Genomic DNA, 21,921 nt, shown 5'->3' with positions numbered 1-21,921 from the left:
AAAATAAGCCTATTTTCCCCCTAAAGAAATATGGTGTTCCTCCAACCAAAGTAAAGTTTAAAAAAAGGAAATTCTTTTCTTTTAATCATTTTTTAGAAAAAGCTGTGTAGAAAACAAAGAACAAAGCTACTTCACTTAACGCAAGGTTTCATTTTTATACTAACTAGAGTAAGGATTTATTGAACATGCAACATTAACTTCTTCAAATCAAAGAAAAAATACCTCCTCACGTATGCACTTTTGTTGATTTAAAATAGTGAAAATTTATGGTAGACTTGTTACTTACAGAAAACTGGTGACTCACTCAGTCTTTCGGTCAAAGGCTGAAAAGTCTGACTATTTTCCATAAGGTTCAAAATCGCTTCTTCATTAATAAGAGCTTCCTCCACTTTGTGTCTAGTGTGACCTTAAGATGGTAAAGAATACAAACACATTAAAGCAATGAGCCTAACTCTCAAAGTCACTGTTTAGAATTTGTGTAATTTAGGAAGTGTTACAATGTGAACCTATTTAAAATTTTGAAGTGTTAGTGATATATGTTTTAAAAACATAGTAAAACTTAATAAAAATCACAGGACTATCTAGCCAGTCACATGAAGTAATTAAAAAAAACAACCTTGAATCTGTGAATCACTAAATACTTGCCATCTCTTTAGCCTCTTCAATCCTACCTAGTTTGTACAGACAGTTATATTACTCTGATAAAAATCACTGCACATTAAAACATACAAAGGGAAAAGAAAAGACAAACTATCTTATTTGAATAATAAAATTCTTTATTCTCTATGGTTTAAAAATCACAGGGGCCGGCCCAGTGGCATAGCGGTTAAGTGTGCGTGCTCTGCTTCTGGGGCCTGGGGTTCGAAGGTTGGGATCCCGGGTGCGCACCAATGCACCGCTTGTGAAGCCATGCTGTGGCGGTGTCCCATATAAAGCAGAGGAAGATGGGCACAGATGTTAGCCTGGGGCCAATCTTCCTCGGCAAAAAGAGGAGGATTGGCATCAGAAGTTAGCTTGGGGCCGATCTTCCTCACAAAAAACAAACAAAATTACAAATAAATTCATTTTACATTTCTCAGAAAACTTTCAACTCATCATCTAAAAATATAAGTCTTCAACATGTGATTTTTTAAAAGGTCTAATGTACAGAGGGATTAAATAATTTTAAAAACAAAGATAAAATGAATCTCCTATTATAATCTAGTCAAAGGATGAGATAGAGAATAAAAAGCACACAGTACTAGGGGAAAAAAGACTATAAAGCAAAAAGTGGCAGGCAGTTAAAAAAGAGCTAACTAGAACACAGTTCTGTTTTTCTGTTTCTGGTATTCAGACTTAAAACTAAATGCTTTCAATAGTTTTTAAAAGAGAGTTAATAGCTTCAGGAAGAAATATTCTTAACACATCCTAGGACATAGCTGGGCTAATAAAGAGTGTTTAATCAAAACAAAAGAACAAACAAACAAACAAAGAACTGTGAAAGTAGCTCACCCCAAAACAAAAGACAATTGAGAGGATCAGTAAAAACAAAAGGTGGTTCTCTGAAACTAATAATAAAATAGACAAGACTGGCAAGAATGATCAAAACAAAATAGAAAGAAGGCATAAATAAATAATGTTAGAAATAAAAGGGGAAGTGCCAAAAGTAAAAGAGAGACATTAAACTAATACTATGAACAACTTTGTGCCAAAAACAGGGCAAAATCAGATAAAATGAATAATTTCTTAGGAAAAATATTATATAAAACCGGATTCAAGGGCCGGCCCTGTGGCATAGCGGTTAAGTATGCAAGCTCCACCGCTGGCAGCCCGGGTTTGGATCCCGGCTGCGCACCGACGCACCGCTTGTCAGACCGTTCTGTGGCGGCATTCCACATAAAGTGGAGGAAGATCGGCATGGATGTTAGCTCAGGGCCAGCCTTCCTCAGCAAAAAAAGAGGAGGATTGGCATGGATGTTAGCTCAGGGCTGATCTTCCTCACAAAAAAACAAACAAAAAAAATGGATTCAAAGAGAAATAGAAAGCTTGAGTAGATCTATAACAATTATGGAAATTGAATTAGTAGTTTAAAATTGATTCCCTTTTCCTCCCACCTCCCAACACAAAACCCACCCACAAAAAACTATACTAAGTCTAGATGGTTTTACATATGAGATCTATCAAATCTCCAAGAAACAGATTACACCAATCTAATAAAAATTCTTGAAAAGAGTTGAAAAAGAGGGAAAGCTCCACAATTCTTTTTAATGAGGCCAAGTATGGATCCTTCTCAATTATTAAAAAAAAAAAGTTAAAATTCTAAGGAAAATATTAGCAAAGTAGATACAGCAATGCTTAAAAAAAACACACCACACTGTGACAAAGAAGGGTTTATTTTCAGGAGTGCAAGGATAGTTTAACATTAGAAAATAAAAATTATTTTAATGTAACTACCACATTAACAGAGTAAAAAAGAAAAATTGTGATTATTTCAATAAATTCAGAAAAGAACATTTGGTAAAATTTAATATTCATTAATGATAAACAAAAACACCAAACTTCTTAGTAAACAAGAAATGGAAGAAATATTAACCTGATTAAAGTTTATCTACCAATATCTTATAGTAAATTTCATACTTGATGAAATATAGAGGCATTTCTTTTAAAGCGAGGAAAAAGACTATTATCATTTCCACTTAACGTTATCCTAGAGTTCTTAAGCAGTGATTTTTTAAAACATTAAAAAAATATACATGAGGATGGGAAGAGAAGTAATAAAACTGTTATTTGAAGATGACAACTCTATACACAGAAAATCCAACGGAAAAGACATATAAACTATTAGCACTAATAAAAATTCCTGGATATAAGACTGATATACAAAAGTTGGTGAAGTTTCTAAATGCCAGCAAGAAGATGTAATTTTTAAAAGATAAAACTTAAAACTGCAACAAATACAAGGCACCTAGAGTATATACTACAAAAGATAAAAAATAAATTTACAAAGAAAATTGCAAAACTTTATTGAAAGATATGAAAGACCAAATAAAATGAGAAATATATCATGTTCATCGATGAGACCATTTGGTATAGGGAAAGAGTAACAATGTTCCTAAATTGGTCTATAAATTCAATGAATTTCCGATAAAATCTCAACAGATTTCTTCCCAGAAACAAAACAATCTGATCCTAAAATTTACATGGGAGAACTATTTATTTATTTATTTTTGTGAGGAAGATTAGCCCTTGAGCTAACAGCTGCCAATCCTCCTCTTTTTGCTGAGGAAGACTGGCCCTGGTCTAACATCCATGCCCATCTTCCTCCACTTTATATGGGACACCGCCACAGCATGGCTTGCCAAGCAGTGCGTCGGTGCGCGCCTGGGATCTGAACCAGCGAACCCCGGGCTGCCGCAGCGGAGCGCACACACTTAACCGCCTGCGCCACCGGGCCGGCCCCAGGAGAACTTTTTTAAAAGATAAAGAGTAGACAAGACAATTCTGAAGCCAAATAAGGGAACAGCTGCCCCTTATAAACTAACAGTAATTACAACAGTATGATATTAACATAAGTGAACACGACTGAGGTGGGAGACTTCAGTAGAAACAAATTTTTTTCAATAAATATGTTGGAACAACTAGCCATTTATATTTAGAAAAACAGATACAATTAGATCCTTACTATATATACAAGTAAAATTTCAAATGAATTGAAGACCTAAATGTGAAAAACCAAATTGTAAGCACACATAAGCCTTAAGAATGAAACCTTAAATTATCTCAGGGTACAGAAGGACTTGTAAACCAGGTACAAAAACCAAACCATAAAGGCAAAAAATTGTTAAATTCGATATTAAAATTGAAGACATGCAAAATACTTAAAAAAAACAAGGAAAGAGAGGGGAAATAAAAATTTAAAATTTTTTTGAAAACTTCTAAAGTACAAGTCTAGATGAGAAGAAAATATCTCTATAATACATATAACTGACAAAGGCTTAATATCTAGAAAATATGAGGAACTCCTACAAAGAAAAAGACTGGTGACCCAAGAGAAAATGAGCAAAGAACACGAATAAGCAATTCTCAGATAAAGAAACCTAAATGCTCAAACTTATTGTAATGAGGAAATGTAGATTAAACTAAGGAGATACCATTTCAAAGAATCAGAATGGCAAAAAGTTTTTACCTCTGACACTATCGAATGTTGCTGAGGATGTAGGGAAATAGGGAAATATAAGCTCTAACACATCGTGGGAATATAAACTTAGGTAGATCATTTTATAGGGCAATTCTTTAATACTGGCATTTCTGATATTTTTATAATTAATATACTTTAAAATCTGAAAAATTGAGCTCAGAAAATAGGGCTTATAGGGGAAAAAAAGGTTAAGGTAAAACTTACACAATTTTGTAACCAGAGCACTAACAAAATCAGTAACTGGTACCTGAGGAGGTAACTGATCAGTCAGGTAGACAGCTCAGTTTGGCTGGAAGCTGCCATAAAGGATACTAAAAACACAAAGAAAACAATAGCATGGAAATGCTGGGTGCATTTTGATCAGAGTGGGACTGGTAGATGCTTAGACAAAGCAAATAAAAGCAGAGTTCTGTAGGCTGCCATTAAGGTGAGTTCAGGAGACACTGCAACCTGCCATGAGTCCGAGACTGCACAATACTGGGACTCAAACCTTAAGCGGGGAGGAAGCCCTGGGTGTAGGTGCTCATCTTTAGTTGCTGTTTAATACAGTCAAAAGAGCCCCGACTGCTAATACAGTAGTGAAAAGAGGGCTTTTCCTTTCCTGCTGAAGCCTATAATTCTACTCCTGCTATTCTGGCTGCCCTTGCCTAGAAAAACTGCATATAAAACCACGTGACTTCTGGGTAAAATTTTCATTATTCTCTTATTTACCAATCATGTATGAGCTAAGTGCATCACAGAAACCCTGTTAGAACAGATGCTATCTAGGTAGATTACAATACATCTATCCTAAGACCTGGCAAATTACACTTCTATATGTTTTCTTTCTAGAGAAATTCTTGCATATAGCCACAAGGTGACAGATATAATACTGTCAATAACACTGGAAAGTGAAAACCATCTAATAGCTGTAAAGAAACAGATAAACTTGTTTAGTCTTACAAAGGAACACTAGTCAGCAGCTAAAATGAATGACCTACCAACATGTATGAACAAGGATAGATTTCAAACTCATAATGTTGACATAAAAGATACTCAACATCATTAGTAATGAGGGAAATGATAATAAAAACCATAATGAGATGCCATTTCACACACACTTGGATAGACATATAAAAAAGACAGATAATAGTGAGGATGTGGAGTCATTGGAACTCTCACATATTGCTGTCACTTTGGAAAACAGTTTGACAGTTTATTAAAAAATTTAACACAAATTTACCAAATGACCGAACAATTCCACTCCTTGGTATCCACTCAAGAGAAATGAAAATATATATCCACACAAAGACTTGTACACAAATGTTCATAGTAGCATTATTCTTAAGAGCCAAAAAGTAAAAACAACTCAAATATCCATCAACTGATGAATGAATTAACACAATATGGTATATCCACACAATGCAATACTATTTGGCAATAAAAAGAAATGAAATACTGATAGATACTACAATATGGATGAACCTGAAAACATTATGCTAAGTGAAAGAAGCGAGACACAAAAGATCACATATTGTATGATTTCATTTATATGACATATCCAGAAAAGGCAAATCTTGAGAGACAAGAAAATAGATTAGTGGTTATTTGGGGTTGGAGGCGGTAACAGAAGTGACTGTAAATGGACACAAAGAAACTTCAGAGGTAAAGGAAATGTTCTAAAATTGAATTATGGAGATGTTTGCACAACTCTCTAAGTTTACTATAAATCACCAAATTATATACTTAAAATAGGGGAATTTTATCTTATGTAAATTATCTTAAGTTGTTAAAAAATATAACGTTGAATGAAAAAAGCAAGTTGCTTAATCTATGCCAAGTGGAACACCATTTATGTAAAATTTAAAACCTATAATAATAGTATATACTGTGGACATACATACATAACAAAATATAAAATCATATATGGTAACAGTTTGCATTAACTTCAGAATAGTGCTTACCTCTAGAGAAGAAGAAAAGGCAAAGGAACAGGAAAGTGGTTTTTGCTATATTTATGATGTTGATTTCTTAGGGGAAAAAACTTAGGTAACTCAACTAAATACTAATATCTCAGTGCTAGATATACAGATGTCTGTTAGGGTACTTTCTATATATTTGAAAAGAAAACCTCACCTTTGCTCAACTCTGTGTCTTTGTGGACTTCTATCATATTAGCCGGCGTACACTGAAGAATTTCAGGAGAGAGAACCTCAGAGTGCAACGTTAACTCAGCAGAGAACTCCTGGGATCCATTGTTATAGTCCACAGATCCTGATAATGTTCTGCTTAAGTAAAACATATCCTTTATAACAAACTAGACAACAAAGCAATAAAATTAGTTCTGAGATCTATAATAAATAACCACTTACACAGAGAAATCATTCTGTTTGAGAATTTCCTGAAGTCTCTTCTGAAATTTTTTTTCACTTTCTGTTGCTGGCACAAACCTGCGATCTTTGAATTGTAAAAGTGCGTTAAAAAATGTAGATAGCAAATGAAAGAAATATTTTCCTTTCTCCTAGAGTAGCTTTTAAAATGGTAGCAATTTCCTATCCTCTTGACACACATAACACCACCCAAATGCAGTCCTATTATAAAATCAAACAAAAGAGAAATGGTTATTATTGACGCTATAAAATCAAGCACTTAAAGTCAATTCAAGTTCTATAACAAATCTATAACAGAAAAACATTGTTCTCTTCCTGTAAATGTATCATATACCCTGAACCCAGAAATTTTCCCTTTATAAAATATAATATTTTATATGTAATTGTATCATATGTAAATATGTAAATGTATCATATACCCTGAACCCAGAAATTTTCCCTTTATAAAATATAATATTTTCCCTTTATAAGATATATTTCTATTTAAAAAGGCATAAAAAGCATTCAAAATTTATCAAAGCATTTTTAGGGTCCAAGACATTATAATAAAAATTTTAATTTGACTTCAAATTTCATTAAAAAATTTTAATTGGACTTCAGGCTTACTACTATATTTCAAATACATTTGCCTTTTGAATTACATCTTTTATTCTTTTACCTTTATTTTTAAAATTCTGTTGTATCCATGGCATTTATTTAAGCCCCCTCCAATTCTTTTTGAATGTAGCTGGGTTTAATAATAAATAAAATGAAGACTTCCTTCAGAGATGTACAAGATGATCAAAGTGAGGGTTTATATGACATATCCAGAAAACAGTTTGGGGGCAGTATTTCCTGGGTTATATTTTCAAAGCTTAATGAACTAAACACAGCGTTTCTAAGTTGGGATTCATGATCTTCTGTAAGTATTCTATAGCTCATTTGGAAATAGAGAAGACCAGAACATACTAGAGAATGAAAAAGGAGCCAACAGGTGGGGCAAAGGGACAAGGTGTGGTGAAAACCAAAGACAATGAAGATGTTAATTTCTTGTGGGGAGAGAGACAATGACTGACACGTGGGAGGTAAAGAATTACGGTTCAGAGCAATGACAATAGGAAGATATATATAGGAAATTTAAAGGTAATTCGAAAAGTAAAATCAAATGTCAAGGTAAAAACTCAATGGCTTAAACTTTTCCATTAAAATATCTAGTTCAAAAAAAATCATCAGAGTACTATTAGGTTTATACCTTGTGATTCGGGTTGGCTAATTTGAGAAGTTTCGTTTCTGCTTCTTCGCCGTTGCTTTTCATCTTCCCATATGGCCTGTAAACCAGGGTTTCCACCAATTTGAGCTGTAATCACAACAATACTTCAATACTACAAGGGCCAAAGTGAAAAATACTTGCTTAAAAAAAGAAATCCAACCTTTTAAAATACTGCCTTTTAAGAAAAATAATTACCTACTTTGTGTAATAAGACAAACTATCCCAACCTACATTTATTATGCTACTCCTTTTTTAGTTTTCTTCCTACTGGTTCCCAAAAACCCAGCAGGTGAATAAGATTCAAACATTTGATGATAGCCAATAGACCTAAGAGTCCCCCTCCCTGGCATATAAACTGAATATAAAAAAATTAAAAGGCAGAACATATTAAACTCTTTTATAATGGCTAATTTATTTAGTGTTACACTTTAGGTTCATGTCTATCCAGACACACTCATATGAATGAAAATATAAATGAAAAAATAATGACCATCTCATCAGACGTACAGAAGCAATCTTCATAACATCTTGTCTCCTCCTTCTATAACATCTTACTTTCCTAATAATGTTTTCTTCCCTACTTTTTCCACTCTACTTTGGTCATTAATTTTTATAAATAAAAACACGTATTAAGAATAACTGTGTATATACCTTCAATGTCCAGCCGATTTAAGATATCAGCAGCTACAGCATCCACTTCTAATTCACACGTACTTTGTGGTTCAACACCTTCCAGTATTAAAGAGCTGTATTAAAAAGATATCAAAAAACAGTAATTATGTAAGAGCAGATTTTCTGAACATTTTTCTTATACAATTTTTCATGTTTAGGTGGTAACCAGAAAAGCCAGTGATACTGTAGTAATTCATAATTATTATTATTATTGTTATTTTTGCTGAGGAAGACTTGCCCTGAGCTAACATCTGTTGCCAATCTTCCTCTTTTTTTGCTTGAGAAAGATTAGCCCTGAGCTAACATCTGTGCCAGTCTTCCTCTATGTTGTATGTGGGTCATCACCACAGCATGGCTGACAAGTGGTGTAGGTCTGTGCCCAGGATCCGAACCTCTGAACCTGGGCCAGCAAAGCAGAGCATGTTGAACTTAACCACTATGCCATGGGCTGGCCCCAATTCACAATTATTCATGACATAATTGATACTGTGAGTATACATACAAAGAAATGAAAAACAGAAAGAGAAAAATACAAAACCTATTATACTGATACTCTACTGAGATCCTTTTGCAGTATATTTTACATATTTTGGTTCATGACATTTTTTTTTTGGTGAGGAAGATTAGCCATGAACTAACATCTGTTGCCATTCCTCTTCTTTTTGCTGAGGAAGATTGACCCTGGGCTAACATCTGTGCCCATCTTCCTCTACTTTACATGTGGGATGCCTGCCACAGCATGGCTTGATAAGCAGTGCTAGGTCTGTACCTGGGATCTGAACCTGCGAACCCTGGGCCACCGAAGGGGAGCGCGCAAACTTAACCACGATGCCACTGGGCCGGCCCCTGGTTCACGACATTTAATATACAAGAAATATACAATGTTTTAGCATGTGGGTCATATCCAGGGCAGAATGGAATAAGATAACAGAGGGACAATAGAGGGATGCATCAAAAACCATACACATATGCAATCACTGGCCCAGAGGCATCTTTCTCAGCAATCATAGATGGTTTAAAAAAAATGAGAAGAGAATATGCAACGAGATGAGGGGAGGTGAGCATACTGAAAAAGTGGGTAAAGAAACTGTTCTCCCTGCCCTCAACTACTGCTGAGCTGGGGAATGCTTTAAAGTTCTCCATAACCACAGAATTGAGAAATACAGAAGACCAGAACATACTAACACCAGAACAACATTAAGTTCAACAGTGGGATCACAGCTAGAAGAAGTGGCGACAGCACGAGGTCATTAATTTTTATGAGAACTACAGAGGGCTGTTCCCCACTAATGCTGACTCAAAAGTCTTTCTGTTTTTCATCAGAGCCACAAAAAAAGATTAGGAAGACACCACATAACTGTCCCTGCTTGACAGAATGAACATACAATATCAAATGTGGATCCCAGTTTACTCATTCCAAAATTTAGATCTCCTACCAATATAGACACCAAATGAAAAGGAGAGAACTTTTACTAGAAAGCGGGTGATGGCAGAGTTCATTAACATTTTTATTTGAACATTTTTTAAAGTTTTAAGAGAAACATATTAGCAAAACCTTATTTTCCATTGTCTAACCCTAAGAAAATTTTAATGGAACATTAGAAGTTAACTTTGTTAAACCACAGAAATTTTACAATTCAAATAAATATATATGTATACATACAAACACATACACATATTTTTTTATCATTGATAGAAAAGGGACGTATTAGCCAACCTATCACGATATCGCCCTTTCACTTTCAGAAAAAAATATCTCTCGATGTAGTCTGTCTTCTTTATTCATATAATTTAACAAAATCAGTTTTCCCATGAATTCAAGTACCAGATAAAATAATTTTTGGTCGACAGTTTTTGTCCTTGTCCTTATACTAAAAAAGTCTCACAATTTTTGGAAGAATTATATTGTAAATTTCAAGGGTAAATTTTCCAGGAGTAGTACATTTGTGACAAAGGAGGGAAACAATGACATCAAAAAATACAATTTCATAGTAGAAATTTACAACTATTTCCTGCCCTTATTACAAAACTACTTCAGACATTCTGAACAGGAGGTGTTCCTAGGGAAAGGAAGTAGTTTTCAGAATTAAAAATCTGTTTCCAGCATATAGAAAAACCGTGAATAAAAAATTTGAGTCAGCAAGTACATGTAGACCATTCATTTTAGTTATGAAAGGTAGATAAGCAATATGATGGTAATTACACAATTGTGCCTCTCTGAACATTTCTGGTCATAGTTTAACACTACAGACCTACTAATTAGAATCATTAAGGGTGGAGCTCAGACACCTATAATTTTAAAAATCTCTCCAGATCATTCTGATGGGCAGCCAGGGTTGAGATTACTGCAGTAGGCTCTAGTTTAGTGGATTCAACACTCCAGCAAATGACCCTGAAGGTCCATGATATGTGGTAATTTACAATGAGCTAGCAAATAAGGTTAGCAGAGCTGCTGACTCAGCACTCTTTTCTCATGACAAGTTTGTTGCTCTCTGTTTATGGCCTTTGTAATAATGTTTATAAATGGATATAAAACATTTCTTTGTAAAAAAAAAAAAAGGTACCCAAAAGAAGGCGCTAGCACTGGGAATAGAAATGAGACTGAAAAAATTTAAGAGTATTGATTTTTGGCAAAAGTTTTTTACCTTGTTATTTGTATTTGATTAAATTATGGATTTTCATGTTTAAGACAATATGAGCATCCCCAGAATACAAATTTATGGGATAATCTGAGACAAAAATATATAGCTATCCTACATTTATTATAAATTCTAATTCTGAACACCTTATCTAATGTCACCAGTTTGCCTACTCATATCTTTGCTTATAATTTGTCAACTCCTAAAAGTAACAAAATAGGATCCTTGAAAACATTCTAAAATTCACACTTTTCATTATAATACATAGGGTTTCCCCAAACTTACCCCTAATTAGTGGGGCTTTACTATAGTCTTATGACTTAATCAAAAAGATGTTTGTTCCAAAAGGCTTCAAATACAAATAAACTTTGATTTTAACCTGATGATGCAAAAAACAAGTTACTAAATGTAGAACTCTGAAAACCAAGGGGATCTAGCGAGTAGGTAAAATCCTTGGGTCAAGTTGATTTGCTCCAATTTCAGAGAGAAAGAGGGATGGTATCACAGACATAAAAAATGAGACAGCAAGTAGCTTGTTGGTCACTTTGCTCTGGGCAGGTCAGAACTTGAATCTGATGCAGTAAATAATATTCTCTCTAAATTTAATACCATTTCAACATAATTACAAAAACAATTCTGCTGTATCTGCGAAGGAACCAAGAAGTGTGTGTGTGTGTGTGTGTGTGTGTGTGTGTATGTTTATCGAAAAGTCCTGATACTTGTTAACCTAAATAAAGAGGTAAGGCAAGTCACCGACTGTCCATATCGTTTTGAAGTTTTCCGTCTCATTCTAGTATAATATTCCAGTCATAAAACCATGTATTTCTAGCATTATTTAATGAGATTCTTTCTTAATTTCAGGTATTAAAAAGCCCAAGTAATTCCGTAATACAGAAATTCTGCCAAGTACATATTAGGATCTTAAACTACATAAATTAAGCTCTAAACAAATATTTTTATGATAGTTTATCTTCAATTGATTAATAAATTCACATTTTCTTATCATGAAATAAAAAATAAAGTCATTTAAAGTTTTTCCACCTTGCACTCTTCATAAGAATTATCTGCTTAAAAAGCATCAGGTGACATGTGTAGTGGAATGAGGAAAACCATAACCACCCTGCCAATACCCAACTGATCAATAAAAAGATCAAGAAAGCTTGGGCAATACTTTGCAGTATAAAATAGAAATCCTTCTGAGTTTTATGTAGATAAAGCTATTATTGATAACTTAGATAGGTACTAATTACAAACGTGCTTTATGGTAGGGAAATCTAAACATTTGCAATATGTTACCTCCCCCACAAAAGTCTAATAAATAATAGTCAAATCACAAATTATATTATTCATACACAGTATGTCAACCCACTTTTTTTCCACAAATACTTAATATACAGAAATTTGAGGGGTTATTTTTATTAAAAATATTTGCTGTTTAGGTTTTAAATTGTTATTTTATTATGTGATTTTTACTTGACAAGTTACAGGATATCAATTTAGAATGCACGATGAAGATGGATGTTGGAGAGAAGTATAAACATTTACAACCAGATTCCTTTCATTAATTAGGTATATTTTCATGGTCTGTTTTTAAAATCTATGATTCCACGTAACATGCTAATGTTGAGATTTGCTTTTTCGATAAACTTACAGATTAAAACAAACCAAATATAAGGTTAAAATTAAATTCTGGTAACCACTGATTTCTGAATACAGTAGGATATATGTAAATAAATTTTCTTTTCCTTTACAACATTAACTAACCTTGGTATTTCATCTTCTTCCCACCGAAATAAAGTACCAGTAAGAGAATTTCCTGGTAGCCGATCCTTGCAAGATCCAGTTGCATGCAATGGATCACCTAGGAATAGAAAGGTAAAAGGGGATAAAATCTACTTCCAACTTGCATATAATTACCCTATAAGTAAAATAATATACAACCTATACTTCTAGTTCCTAAAAATTCTTACACACACAGGAATGCATATGCACAGTTGAGAGTAATGGTTCCAAACTAAGCGGGGAAAGAAGTATTTGCAATATATGAATATGAGAAAGAAATAACTACAATACTTTCATACTAGAACGAACGTATGATACATCTGAATGTACTATTGTGGTAGGTATGCTTAAAATCTCATTTTAAAAATAAAGAAAAATTAAGAATTTTTGTAGACTTTAAATTCCTAGGGTATTCTCAACTAAAATTCTAGTGGAAATCAGATTTCAGATAAAAATAAAACATACTTTAATACTACTCCCTGAACAACAACAACAAAATATACAATGCATTCCAGACGTAATGGAAGTAACAGGGAGCAGAAACCTGGGGCAAATGCAAATATAATTTGACCAGCAGCTGAAGACGGGACTACACGTTTGCTTAGTTGTTCCAGTTTCAGAAACTGAGTCCTGGGGTCATGCTTTGGAAGTACTCTCTAAATTTTAGCAACTTTTCTGTGATCTCTGGTGGGAATTTAAATTTTTACACAAGAGAAAGCTTGAGTGAGTGGCACAGAAAGAATTCTAACATTAAGAAAGAGATTAAATTTATAATGCTCTCCAGCTAAATTTAATACTTTGATGTTCTTATTTGGTTAGCTAGATCACAAAATGGTGTAATTAGACTGAGATCAGGTATTAACATTTCAACAAAACTTACGCCAAAGCATTAACTGATTCTACACACTTTTGGAAGTTTTTAAAGGTTTTGCTGTTATGTAGCTAGGGCATTTATATAAAATTACTTTGCAAGTTGTAAATTACAATATAAATATTATTTTCTAATAAATTTATATTAAGAATGTACATAAGTTTACTGATTCAAAATTATCTATCACATTATAAAAATTCACATTTTACCTACATATAAAATTTCAACTGTGGATATCAAAAAATGTAAATAAAAATGCCTCTGGTGCTCAAAATATTTACTCTATTTAAGTACTTCTATATACTTCTCCTTGTGAAGTAATTAGCACTATTTCTATTTTGACAATTGATTATATAACTGAATACTGAGATAAAATTGCATATACACACATAATAAAATTTCTAAATCGTTTTCACTTTTGATTTTACTCCACTTTCAAAAGTAAGCTACATTATGTTCTACATTAACTTGCCTTATAAGATAAAAATGTTGTTATGCATATATATAACATATACATTAATTTACCATAAAAAGTTTACTGTCAGTTTAACTGTCTTAGATAACACGAAAAAATAAAATACAAAAAAATGATTCACCCATTCTTTCCATGATTTCAGTATAAACTTTTATCTTATACAAACCAACACAACAAAAACCTGAGGGACATTTAATATAATAAATTAAGATAAAAATTTTTATTTTATCCTATTTGCAATTTCCCTGCTTCTAATTTCTTCCCAACTAAATTTTACGTTTCTGCCTTCGAATTGTAAAAATTTTCCGTTTAAAAAAAAGAAATCCTTCTTTCTAATTACCATTCTAATACTCATCTAACTTTTATAACTAAAATAAATGGCTTACATATATCTGCTAATTCAAACTTTTCTCATGCTTTTTCACCTCTTAGAATCAAATTTTTGTGAAAATTACCTCCTTTTTCTATAAATATCTCCTGTACATACTCTAGAACCTTTTCCATTCTTCAATACTTGTTGAACTCTCAGGTATATTTGACACTGATAACAAACCTCTTATTCTAGTTTTTTGCAATAACCTTTTTATTTTGGAATAGTATTAAATTTACAGAAAAGTTGCAAGGATAGTATAGACAATTTCCATACAATGTTTACCAGGTCTCCCCCATTGTTAACATTTTATATTACCATAGTACACTTGTCAAAACAAAGAAACTGACAATGGTACACTACTATTAACTAAACTACACACTTTATTTGAATTTTACCAGTTTTTCCACTACTGTCCGCTGTTTCAGGACCCCATCTAGGACACCATATTGCATTTCTAGTTTCCTCTGGTCTATTTCTCAGTCTCCGTTTTTCATGACCTTGATGAGGTAACCTGTAGAATATCCCCCAATCCTGAGTTCGTCTGATGTTTTTCTCATGATTAGACTGTGGTTATGGGTTTTTGGAAAGAATACCATAGAGGTGAAATGTCCTTCCCATCACATCATACGAAGGGGTACACAATATCCACATGACACTACTGGGTTAACTTTCAATACTTGCGTAAGGGACAGTTCCATGGGTCTGACAGATGCCTAGAGTCATACTGCCATGTCAGTACTGTACAGAATAATTCCTTCACTCTAAAAGTTCCTCTGTAAACAGTTGCTTCATGGTCAACACTCTCCTCTTCTCCAGTCCCTGGAAACCATTAATATGTTTTCCATTTCGATAGTTTGCCTTTTTCAGAATGTTATATGAATGAAATCATACAATTTGTAGCTTCTTGGGTCTGGCTTCCTACACTTAGTAAAACGCATTAAAGATTCATCGATGTGTGAATCAATTGCTTGATGCTTTTTAATGATAAACAGTATTCCACTGTATGGATATATCAGTATTATCCACTGTCCCATTGAGTGGACACTTTGGTTACTTTAAATTTTTAGCAATTATAAATAAAGCTGCTATAAACATCTGCGTACGGGTTTTTGGGTGGACATAAGTTTTAAATCGCTTGGGTAAATGCCTAGGAGTGCAATCACTGGGTCACATGGTAAGTCCATGTTTAACATTACGAGAAACTGCCAAGCTGTCTTCCAAAGTGGCTGTACTAATGTGCATTCCTACCAGCGATGAATGAGAGTTGCTGCTGTTCCACATCCTCATCAGCCTTTATTATTGCTAGATTTTTTGGATTTTAGCCATTCTAATAGGTGTGTAGTGGTAGCTCTTTGTGGTTTTAATTTGCATTTCCGTAACGATATATGTTGAGAATCATCTTTTCATGAGTTTGCTATCCTTATATCTTTTTCATTGAAGTGTCTGTTCAGGTCTTTTGACCATTTTTAATTGGGTTGTTTGCTTTCTTATTGTTCAGTTTTAAGAGTTCTTTATATATTCTAGATACAAGTACTTTATCAGATATGTAATTTGAAAATATTTTCATGCAGTCTGTGACTTACCTTTTCATTTTCTTAATAGTATTTTTTACAGAGCAAAAGTTTTTTATTTTGACAAAATCAATTTATCAATTTGTCCTTTCATGGATCATGCTTTCTGTGTTGTATCTAAAACCTCATCGCTAAACCCAAGGTCAGGCAGATTTTTCCTTTGTTTTCTTCTAGAAGTCTGATGTTTTACATTTTACATTTAGGTCTATGACCCATTTTGAGTTAATTTTTATATAAAGTGGGAAGTATGTGTCTGGGCTCTTTTATTTTCTGGCATATAGATATCCAATGATTCCAGCACTATTTGTTGAAAAGACTATCTTTTCCCCACTGAATTACCACTGCACCTTTGTCAAAGGTAAGTTGACTATATCGTATGGGTCTTTTTCTGGGCTCTATTCTGTTCCATTGGTCTACATGTCTATCCTTTTGCCAACACCATGCTGTCTTGATTACTGTAGCTTTATAGAAATTCTTGAAATTGGGTAATGTGCGTCCTTAAACCTTCACTCTTGAAAATCTCTACACTGGAAAAAAAAAAAAAGGAGGATCTCCTGGATAAGAAATAACACAGCCCTCACAAAGATGGGAGGGGAAACAATCGCCGTAGGGAAGAAAGTTAAGCAGTGGGCAGTTCTCTTTCTCCTGCTTTTCTTACATCTTCCTTCTTCCTTCCTTTACTTTTTAGTCTCTTTCTCTACAGAGACAAAGGGAGATATTGGGCAAACAGCCTACCTCATCCTTCATTAGATGATTTCTCTTTTGGGGATCCTAAGCACCAAGGGACAGCTATTCGTTCACACAATTTGGTTTATTGTAAAAATTTTATAGTATTCTAAGATTTTGAGATGAGGAAAAACTGGCAGTTAATAAACTATAAGTTGTCATCTAAACCTGAAGTTATTATTATCTAGTAGAATTAGTTATGAACAAATGAATGATTTTGGTCTACGTAAAAGAGGAGTCATATGCTGCTCTCAATGCTTCGATCTTTCTGCTTCTGTATTTAAATGAAAATGTAATTATTTAATACAAGTCGTCACTACAAAACAATCTCTTTTTAAAAGAAGTATCGTGGGGCCAGCTCGGTGGCGTAGCGGTCAAGTCTGCACATTCTGCTTCGGCAGCCCAGGTTTTGCCAGTTCGGATTCTGGGCATGGACCTACTCACCGCTCATCAAGCCATGCTAAGGTGGCGTCCCACATAGAAGAGCTACAACTCTAGAACTATGATACACAACTATGCACTGAAGCTTTGGGGAAAAAAAACAGAAGATTGGCAACAGATATTAGCCCACGGCCAATCTTCCCCCCACTCCCCCCAAAAAAGTATTGCATCTAAGTTGTTTCACGTAAGGATATTATTAGCATGTTGGAAAGACAAGACAAATACAACTATAAGTGAATATAACTTATACATTAGAGCACTGCAAATAGTGTTACATTTAATAAATATTCTGAATTATAGTTTTTCAAACAGCATCTAATAATTTCAATATCTGAATTCTTTGTAGGTTTGGGGGTGTGTGTGTGTGCACGCAGGCATGTGCACGCACACACATGCATGTGTTTGCTAGGTTTTGCTCATGGAGACAGTTTTCTCGTGTGACTGGTATATTCTAAATTGTGTGCTGAACATATTATACTTCAAATTTTATTTTTAGGAAGAATATGAGACCTAAAATAAAGATAATTCCCTCTAGAGAGGATCTGCATTTGCCTCTACCAGATCTGAGTGTATTACCAGACTAGCACCACCTCAAATCAAGTCCTAGACTTGGGAAGCTCTTTTAGTCCCAGGGGATTCAAACTGGGCTGAAATGTCCCAAAAGTTGTTCCACTTCCTAGTTGGTGCTCAACTTAAGGGCATGTCTATCTGAGACCCTACCTTACTCTGAGGGGTTCCAACTTCTCTAGCAGGCCCCGGGTTTTTGTTTCTGTCTCCCTCATCTAGTAAAGCTCTTTCAATGGAAGTTCTAAATTTTCCAGGATTAGCAGACTCCTCAGGGAAAAGGCTTTCAGCACTCTATTCCTTCTGTTGGCCAGTACTTCTTTTCTTTCTTTTTTTTTGTGAGGAAGATCAGCCCTGAGCTAACATCCGTGCTAATCCTCCTCTTTTTGCTGAGGAAGACCGGCTCTGAGCTAACATCTATTGCCAATCCTCCTCCTTTTTTTTCTTCCCCAAAGCCCCAGTAGATAGTTGTATGTCATAGCTGCACATTCTTCTAGTTGCTGTATGTGGGACGCAGCCTCAGCATGGCCAGAGAAGCGGTGTGTCGGTGTGTGCCCGGGGTCCGAACCCGGGCCGCCAGTAGCGGAGCGCACACACTTAACTGCTAAGCCACGGGGCCAGCCTGGCCAGTACTTCTTAGTTGTTTTGTAATCTCTTTGATGCATTTAAAATTTTTTTTAATCTTATCTAGCCTTTAAATTGTTTTTAGTAGGAGAGTTGATCCCAATAACCTAGCCCACTATTCACGGAAAAAAAAATCCTCCATGGTTACTTTTCAGAGCACAGTTTGGGTATGGTAGAAGAAATGAAAGGAGTTAAACCCCACCCTCCCCCCCCCCCCACAATAGCTGGTAAACTATGAGACAAAAAAATGCTAACCTCTGGTTCAAGAAGTTTGGCAGTGAAGGAAAAGAAAAAAATTTTAACAGTTAGAAAGAACAGTAGAGTTGGCAGAAAAATGCTGGATTCGTTTTTTTTGTTTTCTGAGGAAGATTCACTCTTAGCTAACATCTGTTCCATTATGAACAACGCTGCTATGAACATTCATGTACAAGTATTTGTGTAGCCATATGTTTTCATTTCTCTTGGCTATATACCTAGGAATAGAATTTCTGGGTGAACTGGTCTAGCATCTTTAGCCTTTTATTCTCTTTGGATTCCACCTTCTCTACTTAATACAAAACAAATCCAGGGGCCAGCCAGGTGGAACAAATGCAGGTGGAAACCCAAAATGTCCACCAATTGATGAATTGATAAACAAAGTGTAGTTTATATCCATGCAACAGAATTTTATTTGGCCGATAGAAAGGAAGGAAATACTGATACATGCTACAACATGGATGAACCTTGAAAAGATAAGGCTAAGTGAAAAAAAACCCCATAAGATTCCATTTATATGAGATGTGCAGAATGGGCAAACACAGAGACAAAGTAGATTAATGGTTGCTAAGGGGTGGGAGGCATGGGAAAATGGAGGTGATTGCTAAAGACTACGGGGTTTCTCTTAGAGGTGTTGAAAATGTTCTAAATTTTATGTGGTGATAGCTGCACAACTCTGTGAATATATTAAAAACCATGGGATTGTCCATTTTATTTATTTATTTGTGGTATGGAAGATTGGCCCTGAGCTAACATCTGTTGCCAGTCTTCCCCTCGCCTTTTTTTTGGTTTGAGGAAGATTGGCGCTGAGCTAACATGTGTGCCAATCTTCCTCTACCTTGCATGTGGGTCGCTGCCACAGCATGGCTGGTGAGTGGTGTAGGTCCGTGTCCGGGATCCGAACCCGTGAACCCTGGGCTGCCAAAGCGGAGAGTGCCGAACTTAACCACTATACCACCAGGCCAGCCCCTGAACTGTCCATTTTAAATGAGTGAATTGCATGATATGTGAATTATATCTCAATAAAACTGTTACCAAAAAGTTTTCTTTTGAGATTCTTTTCCTGATAGACTCGAAGACCATTTTGCATATTTTTTATTCTTTATCCACTCAGCACTTATTTTCTAAATATATATTATTTTATAAATCATCAATTACATAACACTTGTTTCAAAGCTTTAATCTGAACTTGCAAAATTAACCTTACTTTTCCTTCTTGCTTTTCGGAACTTGACAGCAGCCAGATTTATTAAATTCATTCCATACAGATTGTAGTCAATGAAGAGCTGTAGGAGGTAGGGAATATGCGCTTCATGAGGCTGGTAAAATTTATTCATTATGGCTCCACTTTGCAAAAGTTCACATATCCTGTATGAGAAAAAAAAAGTTATGTCATAAAATTATGTTTCCTAAAATCTTAAGTGAAACAATGATTATATTAACATAGAGAATAAAACACATTATATTAGCACACAAATTTTTCATTTTAACTTTACTGGAAATTTGTATTTTGTTAGAAATTAAAAGTTTAAATCAAGTTTCAAAGAAAGCTATGTACTCTGAAAGAAAATGACAAAAAACTTCTTGGATGAAGAATATCTTGACTTCTAAAACCAATTTAATACTAACTATATTAAAAAACCAAAATGTCAAAAAGGTTTTTGAAATGTGAGCTTTTCCTTTTAAAAAAGCAGAAAAGGGCCGGCCCCGTGGCTTAGTGGTTAAGTGCACATGCTCCGCTGCTGGCAGCCCGGGGTGTGGATCCCGGGTGCGCACCGATGCACCGCTTGTCCGGCCATGCTGAGGCCTTGTCCCACATACAGCAACAAGAAGGATGTGCAACTATGACATACAACTATCTACTGGGGCTTTGGGGGAAAAAATAAATAAAATTATAAAAAAAAAAATGCAGAAAAATTTTTGAAAAGATTATATAAAAATTCTAAAAAAGGACATATGACTCAATCCACCACTCAGAGATGTTACTATTTTAATATTTTTCTTCTGAGTTGTTTTTCCTTTATGATGGGGAATATAAACAACAGGCAATTATAAATAGTCTAAGTGCCATGCAGGGCAAGTATATGAACATCTAGAAGGAGTATTAATCAGACAGAGGTAGTGTCTGCAAAGCCTTCTTGAAGAGAAGTCTCTAAGGAGGAAATAAGTTTGATGAACCAGAGATAACTTCTTCTCTGAAGGGAGGGAAGAGTATTTTATGCAAATAAAATTGTACATGTAGGGGCTGGCCCTGTGGCATAGTGGTTAAGTTTGGCCCTCTCTGCTTTGGCGGCCCAGGTTCACGGGTTCGGATCCCAGGCGCGGACCTACACCACTCGTCAGCCATGCTGTGGTGGTGACCCACGTACAAAGTAGAGGAAGACTGGCACAGATGCTAGGTCAGCGAAAAACAAAAAAAAAGCACATGTAAAGGGTCATGAGAAAACATGGCTTATTCGGGAAATGAACTGAAACCACTGAGTGAGGCCTAGTGACAGGCTGTGGTAGGGGAGGGAGGATAGAGAGGTAGTAACAGATCAGGTCATGCACAGCCTATTAAGATGTGTGGAGAGGTAGTGGAATTTGCCTGTGAAGTGAAGAGCAGCAAAGTGAAATGACCAGGTTAGACAGAGAATGCACAAGACTGGATAAAGGGACTGAGAAGGCTATTGTGGAAAAACTAAGACGATGGGGGCTTTAACAACGATCACAGAAATGTGTTGATTCAGGAGGCATATAAGGAATAAAATGGTCAGGCCTTGACAACCAACTAGACGTGGAGGGCGTGGTAGAACAGGAGCTGAAGACAATGCCTACATTTCTCGCTTAAGCAGCTAGCTGGTGGTGTTGCATTTATTGAAACAGAAAGGACTGGAAGAACACAGGTTTGTTTGGAGATTTGTTTTTGGAGCAGGAATGAGGATAAACTCAGTTTTAGACATAGTGGCGTTTAGGTATAGCAGGGTATTTCATCTATTCTATGAAAATATTGGAAATAAATGAGAATGAAGATGATAAGAATAATTTTATTAACACAGCAGAGGCAGCTAACATTTTTGAGCACTATGTACTGAACACTGTGTTAGGTGCTTTAAATGCTTAATCTCAAGTAATCCTCACTACAAACCCATGG

General features: G+C 34.9%; 1 protein-coding gene across 5 annotated transcripts in view; it reads right to left on the bottom strand.

Moving 5' to 3' along the window:
- The window catches only part of REV3L (REV3 like, DNA directed polymerase zeta catalytic subunit), a 166,303-nt gene that overhangs the window by 85,727 nt on the left and 58,655 nt on the right, over nt 1-21,921 (bottom strand). For 4 of the 5 annotated variants that reach the window (XM_058566444.1, XM_058566447.1, XM_058566448.1 and 1 more), the window contains exons 4-10: nt 19,996-20,156; nt 12,871-12,967; nt 8,447-8,541; nt 7,778-7,882; nt 6,529-6,613; nt 6,293-6,444; nt 287-406 (exon numbers count right to left, since the gene is read on the bottom strand). In XM_058566444.1, coding sequence (XP_058422427.1) covers nt 287-406; nt 6,293-6,444; nt 6,529-6,613; nt 7,778-7,882; nt 8,447-8,541; nt 12,871-12,967; nt 19,996-20,156 — 815 coding nt within the window. The remainder of the gene's footprint in view (nt 1-286; nt 407-6,292; nt 6,445-6,528; nt 6,614-7,777; nt 7,883-8,446; nt 8,542-12,870; nt 12,968-19,995; nt 20,157-21,921) is intronic. The other variant, XM_058566445.1, reaches the window with a different exon arrangement.

The sequence above is a fragment of the Diceros bicornis genome, chromosome 23 (genome assembly GCF_020826845.1).
Source record: "Diceros bicornis minor isolate mBicDic1 chromosome 23, mDicBic1.mat.cur, whole genome shotgun sequence".
In the NCBI taxonomy this organism is placed as follows: Eukaryota; Metazoa; Chordata; class Mammalia; order Perissodactyla; family Rhinocerotidae; genus Diceros; species Diceros bicornis.
The sequence above is the reverse complement of the archived record's forward strand: the minus strand, read 5'-3'. Positions and strand labels throughout refer to the sequence as shown.